Source organism: Nycticebus coucang, chromosome 11 (assembly GCF_027406575.1).
Source record: "Nycticebus coucang isolate mNycCou1 chromosome 11, mNycCou1.pri, whole genome shotgun sequence".
Taxonomy (NCBI): domain Eukaryota; kingdom Metazoa; phylum Chordata; class Mammalia; order Primates; family Lorisidae; genus Nycticebus; species Nycticebus coucang.
The window spans coordinates 59,278,178-59,287,913 of NC_069790.1; the positions used below are offsets into that span (position 1 = coordinate 59,278,178).

The window sequence follows — 9,736 nt, forward strand, 5'->3', positions numbered from 1 at the left end:
ACGAATGGCTAAAAAGCACATAGAACAATGCTGAACATCATTCATTAGTTATTAGGAAAATGCAAATCAAAATCACAACGAAATTCACTTCACATTCACCAGGACGGCTATAATTTAACAAAAAAAAAAAAAAGGAAAACACAACCATTGGGGAGGGTACAGAGGAACTGAAATCATAATACATTGCCGATGGGAATTTAAAATGGTACTTAAATATCATTAAGTTGTCACTATGGCAATAGTTTGGTGATTTGTCAAAAAGTTAAATGCAGAATTACCATATGACCTAGCAGTTTTACTTTAGAGAAGTTAGAGAAGTAAAAACAGGTATACAACTGCCTGTTCACAGCAGTACCATCCACAAAACCCATATGGCCCAAACAACCCAAATGCCCATCAATTAAATGGGCAAACAACCCAAATGCCCATCAATTAAATGGGCAAACAAACACACAATGCAACCATAAAAGGGAATGTAGTACTGATACACGCTACAACATGGATGAACCTCAAGACATTATACACAGTGTGGTGGCCCACACCTATCATCCAAGCACTTTGGGAAGCCCAGGCAGGAGGAACTCTTGAGACTAGGAGTTCACTTGAGACCAGCCTAGCAATACGTTAAGATCCCACCTGTACAAAAATATGGAGAATAGGTAAATCCACAGAAAAGCAAGCAGACTGGTGGTTGCTGGTGGCTGGAGGCAGGAGGCAATGAAGAGTACCTGCTTAATAAGCACAAGGTTTTTATTCTGGGATGATAAAAATGTTTTGGAACTAGGCAGAGATGGTGGTTGAGTAACACGTTAAGCTAATGAACTGTTCACTTTAAGATGGTTAATTTTCATGTGAATTTCACTTCCATTAAAAAAAAGTGTAATCATAGCTTCTCCATATTTAGCAACTGGAAAACTCAAAAAGCTCTCAATCATTATTTTATTTATCCTTCAAAACACCCATTGAGAGCCACATATTATGTTAGGATTATTCTAACAGACAATAATATACCAAATTTGTGATCATTCAAATAAATGCTTAAGTAAAAAAATCCATAGCTGTAGTTGTAATTTAAAAATGTTGATTGAACAAACGAGCAAATAAATGTCTCCAAAGACCTAATGCCTTTTCTACTAAGCCAAATAGCAATATTGTAAATTCTCTTTCTCCCTCTCTTTCACATATACACCAGATGCCAAACAATCTTTAAAAATAAACTTTGAGTCCAGGCACCGTGGCTCACACCTGTATTCTTAGCATTCTGGGAGGCCAATGTGGGTAGATCACCTAAGCTCAGGAGTTGGAGACCAGCCTGAGTAAGAGCGAGACCTTATCTGTACCAAAAAAAAAAAAAAAAACGAGTAGGGTGTTGTGGGGCACCTGTAGTCCCAGCTACTCGGGAGGCTGACACAAGAGACAGCTCAACCCCAGGAGTTTGAGGCTGCAGTGAGCTATGACACCACAGCACTCTACCCAGGGTGACAAAGTAAGAATGTTATCTCAAAATAAATAAATACATGAAATTTTAAAAAAATTAACTTTGAAAAATTCTGTAACTTTTCCAAATTAAAGTTTTTATAGGGATGCTACCAGTAAGGTGCCTAATTTTTAGTGGAATCTTAACGAGAAATGAACACCAATAATGTCCCTTATAATTTAATGTTTAACAATCAAAACATTTTCCAGCTTCCATATTAGAAAAATTCACTTATATTTCAATCAGTAGCCTATAATATGTTGTAGTCACAGTTTAGCTCTCACTACAACTCTTTTTATTTATATAAATAAGAGATGCTTTTGTCTGAAAAACATTTTTGTTCCACTCTTACCCTGTTTCAAATACTTGGATGTATCCTTTTGCACTTCCTCTTTTCCAAGTGCTGTCATTTAACTTTCAGTTTCACTGACAGGACACCACATTCTTTCCTCCATATCATCTCCCTAAACATAACGTTTTGTTTTGTTTCAACAAACCCTGAAGGTCATGAGCTAGTTTTAAGTCATAGGCAACACACCTGTTGAAATGAATGTTGACAAAGGTATAAAATGCTACATCTACTTTGAAAGCTAAGTCTGTCACACGTAAGTATAAAAAAACTAGAAAGTTTAAAAGAAAACAGAGAGCAAGAACAACTTTCTTAGTTACGGAACAGCGTTATCTGAAATATGCAAAGAACGATTTACATCATAACCAAGTTTGTCTATCAAAGGGGAAAATAACTGAAAAGTCTTGCCATCAATAATCTAATACATAGCTTCCAAGAAGCATCATCTTTTTTTGCAAACAATTGGCACTGTTCTTCAAACTGGTGCTTGTTACATAAATAAAAATCATATAATTATACACAACTGGCACTACTCTTCCAACTGAAAATGCTTGTTATGCAATCATATACAGTAGAACCTCTGTAAAGTAGAAAACACAAGAGACTGTAACAAACAGGTCAACAAAAATAACTAGGCCTACTGTACTGATACGTATATGGGGTACATGTCCAGTCTACAAAAATTAGGTCAACTTAAGGAAGTGGTCAATGTAGGGAGGTGGTCAGCTATGGAGGTTCTACGGTAACTACAAATTCTTTCAATAGGCAAGAATTTTAATAATTATTCAACAAATAATATCAATCATGTAAATGCTGAATAGAAATAATTTTATATTAAATACGCAACTCTGTTTAATTTTGTTCACTTAAATTATAGTATTTCCTTTAAATGAGGAATAACAAATAACTTTACTTGGAAAAAATGAAGTCATTTAAAGTGTGGTTAGTATAGTCTGTTTCAACACAAGAACAACCTATACAGAGGTGTCCCACCCAGCACATTGTTAATGGACTTAACCCAGCTCTGAAAATATTTTCTTAACACATAATGTAGTAATGTCTTACATCCCCCAGTCTCAGAAGTCTTGAAACATCAATACCAAGGACACAGCTGAGGATCCAATAAAAGACTAAAAAGGTATCAAATGGCAGAACAACTAAACTGCCATAAAGCCAATGCACCAAGCTCCATGGGTCCTTGGCTGTTTATAAAGTATTCTATCAACCCCAGCTTCTGGATTCTTTATTCACAGCAAGTCTAAACCAGAATATTAGGGAAAGAGGCAAATGAGAAGAAGCAAGGCAAGATGAGTATGTCCATAGCTGTAAGAACTGCCAGTAACAAAAGAATAAGAACAATGAAAATGAAAAGACGATCTATAAATGCCTAATAATATAGAATCTCAACTACAAGCAGCATTGGAGTTAGAATCATAGTTCCAGGACCACACTGAAGTAGAAAACTTAGCTATTCTGTGCCTCATTTTCATGTGATAATTGTCATACAATATAACATATGCTTTAATATACTGCATTTGATAAGCCTTTATTATTTTTAAAAATGGCATTTAAATATTTTTTCCTGGTCACAAAAGAAATATAGAGAATTTGGGAAATACCAAAAGTGAAAAGAAAATTAAAATTACCTATAACTCATCACTCAGAGATAACCAACACTTACATTGCCATGCATTTATTTCTCAAGGGTCTTCATGTATAAATATGTACATATACCTTTTCTAGATAACTTTTTTTTAAGCCTGGCATTACCTTTGGGCATTTTCCCAATTCAAAAAGTCTCTATAGAATTACATATTTTAATGTTAACAAATATTATAATTTATTCTATTATTATGGTTTTGGTTGGTATGAAACATTTTATAAAGTCTCTATGTGCATGACAATCTAGTAAAAATGATCATTTATAAAGTCTACAGAAACTTTAATTGAATAGCTGACCAATAAATTACCCCAGAAAAAGATTACAAAGTTGTGGTTTGTAAAACTAGATTATCAAATACAATACTTAAATAAAATGAATAAAGGAGACATTTGGAGAACCAAGACTCTGAATTTTTGAAAATGATCAATTTAAGTTTCTTCTGATGTCAACAATAAGATACTTCCAATTAAAAGAATTATGGATTCTGTTATAAGTTACAATCATGCTGATAAAGTAGCACCCATTAATGACTTATTAAACATTCTGCTCATTCATTAAGCAAATATTTATTGAGTACCTACTATTTGATATAAAGTGAAGAAACAGTATTTAAAATACTTTAACAAAACGTGGGAAAAAATCCCCCCAAATCCTATTCCCCCTCCTCTTTCTTTGTACTTATCGTCCAGTGTTCATTTTTCCCACTACACTCTGAGCAACTTGAGAAGAGACTGTCACTCACTCCCTCTGTATTTCCAGCTCTTGCCATAAAGTAAGAATTCAATATAGGTTTGCTGAATAAATGTATACATTTTAATCCAGAGTTTTTCAGTCCAATTTAAAAGCACATGTTTATATGAACGAAATAATGTACATACTGTTTTTGATAATGATGATGTTTTCACTCTATTTTCTATGTTCTTAGCAGTCTTCATAATCTTACTGCCTAATATTCCATCACATCTATATAGTTTAGAAAACCATTCTCTTCATATTGCCTCTAAGGGTATTTTTTTATATCGGATAGCTAATGCTTCAGTAAACACACTTTGCCTCACCAAGGTAGTGGTGTAAATAAATCTGTAAGGTGATTTACAGATCTGTAAATAAATCTGTAAGGTGATTTCTTACTGGAAAAACTGGGCTCAACTCTAGAAGAACATAGTCTATGACGAATGTTAATCTTAAAAAGATTTTTACCCTACAGGTAGAATTTTGAAAGACAAAGAAACACACGAAGAAACTTGAATTCTTTTTTGCCAAATCAACTACTCCTAACAAACAATATGTCTATCCAAAGTAACTACGTTTTGTAGGACTGCTTCATATATATCCTATTTAAGGAAGATACTTTTAGAGGCAGGGAGTGAAAATCTTGATGCAACAGACAAATGAGACATCTAAACAGATATTCACTGCTTTACCTTCACTTCCCTGGATGCACAGAGCTTGCTCAAGCCCTCCGGTTGTATGAATGCAAGGAACTTTGAGCTTCTGAAGATATCCTGATTCCCCTTTCCCTCTATTTATAGTTTCTAAATTAAAAATCTACATACAAGCATTTAAGCCCTGTCTTTAGATAGAGGTAGCTTGCGGAGAAACCAACAATATTTTAATAATATGAAGCTAGCTTATATACATATTCATTCAAAAATACTTGTGTTGAGCCTCTATTATACTACCACATCCTCACAGTATAGCCCTTCATTGATAACAAATCATTAACCTGACTTCCTTTGTTTCTGTGGGGGAAGAGGAAAAAAGAGAGGAAAAACAGTTAACTATATTCTAATTTGTGATCCAAGTATGACTGATAACAATTGTCTCTAAAGAAAACATCATAATATAAGGTAAAAAGATAGCTTCATTGTAAGGAGGAAGAGGACCTTTGAGTACAGCCAGAAGATACGTTAAAACATGTAATTTTTAAAATAAATATGTTACTCAATTTATATTTTGTATGTATCAAAATTTTTAAGAAGCCCAATGAATGATACCTGTGTATAATTTTGTATTTTTGCTTCACCGGCTTTTTCATACACACACACACACACACACACACAAAATCAGGACTCGAGAAATAAATACAACTAAATTATTTAAAGCAGGAATTCCATATTGTTTGGAATATGGAACCTTTAGGTTCCCTTAAGTTCCATTCACAGTCTGCGTTAACATTCCTCACAATACAAAAGCGCATGCCATGACAAAGACCTGCAAAGACAAACGTACAAAGACATGCTTCTGAGAACGCCCTAAAGCCAAGTTCACAGCTGGCACTTGTGGCACATTCAAGGGACTGCTGAAGCAGCTGTCACAGGCCAATCACACACCCAAGAGTGCCAGCGTGCCACCTAAAGAAGACAAGCTGATGATCAGCTCACAAATCCCTCACGGAATATAGAGAAGCCCTAAATCCCCACCCTGGAAAGCACAATGCCTCCTGTACCACCCAGAAAAACTCCTCTCTACACACACGCACAAAATTAAAGGTTAGAGATTTAGAAGCAATTAAATACCAGCTTACGGTTTTATAGTAAAAGAGTGTTATGTGGGCATTCACGAGAAAGGAGCCATACTATTCAATTAACACGAAAGTATCATCGGCTACTTAGGGCTTTTCTCCGACTGGAAAAGAGAGGGCGAGAGGAGACGCAGACCCTGCAGCACCTCCCCGCAAGGCAGCGCACCGCGGCCGCCGCCAAGTCCAGCTCCCCGGCCCCTCCCGCCCTGGCCGGCCACCGCCCCCCACCGCAGGCCCGCCGCCTCCGACTCTCTCCTACCTTCGCTTTGCCGGCCTCCAGCTTCTTCTGTCTCTCCTCGTCCTCCATGGCCTCTGCGACCAAGGCGAGGGAAACCCGGGAGGGGCGGGGGTCAGGGGCTGGAAGGAGAGGTCTGTTCAGACGGAGGTGGGACGGAAAGCTCCGCGGCCCCGCAGCAGGGCAGGGATCGGCGCACCCCCACCCCGCCCGGAGAGGAACCAATCTCCCCGCTCACGGGCGGAGCGTCTCCGGCCGCACGGGAAGCGCCGTCACCGCCGCCATCTTCGTCTCCACGTAAACACACGGCGAGGCGGGAGGGGGGTGGAAGGACGGTCCGCGCAGCCGCCGCGAGCCCCGCCGAGTCGGGCAGGTGCGCTCGGCCCCGTCCCGCCAGCCCTGCGCGTCCGGGAGGCGGAGACTCCGCCCAGCCGCGGACACGGGCTCGGACCGGCCAGCCGCGGCGCGGGGACAGCGTGCCCTTCACCGGGATCAGCGGCTCCCAGGTGGCGGCCACGCGGAGTGGGTAGAGGGGGCAGAGTGCGCCCAGGGCTCCTGGCCGGACCCCCACCCTCCGTCCAGTGGATTCAATTCTTTTATAATGCTATGGATGTTTTTCTTTAATCACAAAAATAACAGATGCCTAATAGTGAAACTAGTGAACGCTAAAAAGCCCCCGTGGCAAACATGGAGGCAGGCGAGGGGGAAGTGGACGCACCCGACCCCAGTTTTTTACCTTAGATTGACTCTTCAACACAGGGGTTTAGGACAGCAGCCAGTTGTTGTTAGTACTTCTTTAGCCTAAAGGTCCTTTCCTCTTGCCCACTGGTTCCCGCCCAACCTCTGGTTCATCCTTCACAGGCCTACCTTAGAAGCAGCCTCCCAATATCTTTTCGGACCTCTTGTTCCCTATTCTGCAGCTGGGACTGTCCAGTCAAAACTTATTCCCCTTTCACCCCTCCTTAGGACTTCCCTTTGTTAATGATGTTCTGAAAGGAGCCTGAGCAGAACCTGGGCTGGGGACAAAGGCAGCCTGCAGTAACTTTCTAGCTTAAATGTCCTTAACTAAAATGGCTTAACTATCTTCACTGTGCTTATGTGGAATTTTTGGAAGCGTTGTTAATCACAAGAATGGAAAAAGCATCCAGTGTACTCAATACTAACACGAAACTAGTAGATGAACTACAACACACCCACAAAGGAAAACAAATTCAAGTGGGGGAGGCCGAGGGGAAGAGTTGGTAAGCTCTCACCTAACTGGACTGGTATATGGCGCACGTCCTGGGTGAGGGGCTCAACTACAACTTGGACTTTTAGCTAACAAACGCAAACAATGTAACCTAATCCTTCGTACTCATATATTAATCTGAAATTTAAAAAAAAAGTGCTTATATATAAAATGTGACTACCTCTGGCATATTAAAATATCCTGAATTAATGTCTGCTTTCTTTTTTCCTTGTATTTCCTTTGTGTACTCTACATTATATTTTAATAATTTGTTCTTAGTTCAGCTGGAACTCCTAACTCTTTACTCATCTTGGCATTACTGAAATGATAAGCCCAGAGCTTTGCACTCAATAAACACTAGATGGATTGAATTGAATAGCGTTTCGAAATTTATTATCACTATCTTTCCTTTTATTCTCCTTCTGTTCCCTCAATGTTTCCTTTTTGCTCCCTACCCTCCAACCCTTAAATTCATTCCTAGAGTGAGCTACACATTTTAATGTCTCACGTTAACTGTTTCGCCTTTGTTCTGAGCTAGGGTAGATTGACTCATTGGCAGGTGTGAACTAAAATAAGCTATGTGTTCAATGGTATAAGTGGTGTTAAGTGAAAATGGGTTAAAAAAGAGAGTCCGAAGACCTTAAGTCTACCACAAACTGAAGACTAGTTTTAAATAACTGTGATTTAGAAATTCCCAGATTTAAAAATGATATTTTTTTCTCAAGCTCCACAATGTGTGTAATTGTGTCAACTGGTTAACACCCGAGTACGTATTATCCTGTTATGTATAATCCTGTTATCTCAACCTGAATTGAGAACTGGGTGAGACTAGACATTTTATCATAGGCATAAAAGAATTAAGATGACAGGCGATACATTTACTCAGTCACCCATCAAGCTATAAGTAGAGCTAGGGCTCAGACCAAGTGTTCTACATGGCAGTGGTTTATATACGGCTTACATTAAGGGATTATGTTTGTAAATTCTGATTGCCTAGGTGGAGGAAGCCCAGGACATCTGAGATGCTCCTGTTTGTTAATGGATACTGCTTTCTCAGTGACTGAGGAAACCAGGTATTTGTTTCGGTATGTGCTGAAAATGTTCAAGAACACCTTCTAAAAGCAACCAAGTCATTTCAGCATTTCCCTTTACAGTAAGCCATCAATCTTGCAGATGTCTGTTTTACATATAATGGGAGCTCAACCAATGTCAAAAGTTTTATGTTAAATTAGAAGGGCAAGGGTGTGGCGCTTAGTGCTCTGACACCTCCTGCTGTCGTGTCACATTATGTCATACAAATCATTCATTCATGTCATTATTCATTCAAGGGAGCCCCTGATGATATTTTGGCAAAGACTTGAAAGAGATGAGGGAGTGAGCCATGGAGATAAATGAAGGTATAAGATAATCTAAAAGCCCTACAGCTTGAGTATGACTGGCAATGTCAAAGAAAGAACAGGAGGCGAGAGTAGGTACCATGGAATGAGCAAGGAGGTAGTAGGAGATGAAGTCACGAAGAGTAAAAGAGTAACTGCAGAGTTCTGAAGGTCATTTTAAGGACTACGGCTTTTACTCTGAGATCAGGGGCCATTGGAGAATTTTGAACACATGAGTGACATGATCTGGCTTATGTTATTAATGAACATCTGTTATGAGGAGAAAGGACTGTGGGGGATTAGTTTAGATGCAATAATCCCAGATAATGGGAGTTTAGACCACAGTAGTGGCAATAGAGGTCATAATATGTGAAAGTCTGTGGTGCATATCCAGAGAGGAGATCAGAGAATAGAGAAGTTCAAGCCCAGGTTTAATGGAAAGAACCTATCTGGGCAGAGCCCGAGATGGCATCTGCACTGGCTGGCTGAGATACTGTTGCTTTCATAGGGTCTTTGGTGGGCAGGAAAGGGGGTGCTGAGAATTTGGTTCACGTCAATGCAAATTAGGTACTGATAATCAACCAATTAGGATTGTCCCACCACCCTTTGAGCCAATATGGCCCCTCTCATGTAAATGAGGTATTGAAATCTGACCAATCAGGTGACCTTCCAGGGATATATCCCTCCTCGCAGGCTCAGGGAGTTGGGGGGAGGGTTTGTGTGTAGGCATTATGCCTACCAACATTCCCACTCTTGTTAAAAAAGGTAGAGGGCAATGGTCTATCTTCTGAAATGGATTCTGGATCAGCAGGGTCATAGTTGTCTTTAGTGTCATGAGTCAGTTGCTGGCAAACCAGCACAGGCTTTGGGAGAAAGTTTGGGGA

General features: G+C 39.6%; 1 protein-coding gene across 7 annotated transcripts in view; it reads right to left on the reverse strand.

Moving 5' to 3' along the window:
- The window catches only part of AKAP9 (A-kinase anchoring protein 9), a 193,706-nt gene extending 187,030 nt beyond the window's left edge, over positions 1 to 6,676 (reverse strand). For 6 of the 7 annotated variants that reach the window (XM_053608480.1, XM_053608479.1, XM_053608477.1 and 3 more), the window contains exon 1: positions 6,273 to 6,676. In XM_053608480.1, coding sequence (XP_053464455.1) covers positions 6,273 to 6,320 — 48 coding nt within the window. In that variant the 5' untranslated portion in view covers positions 6,321 to 6,676. The remainder of the gene's footprint in view (positions 1 to 6,272) is intronic. The other variant, XM_053608481.1, reaches the window with a different exon arrangement.
- Positions 6,677 to 9,736: the final 3,060 nt, after the last annotated feature.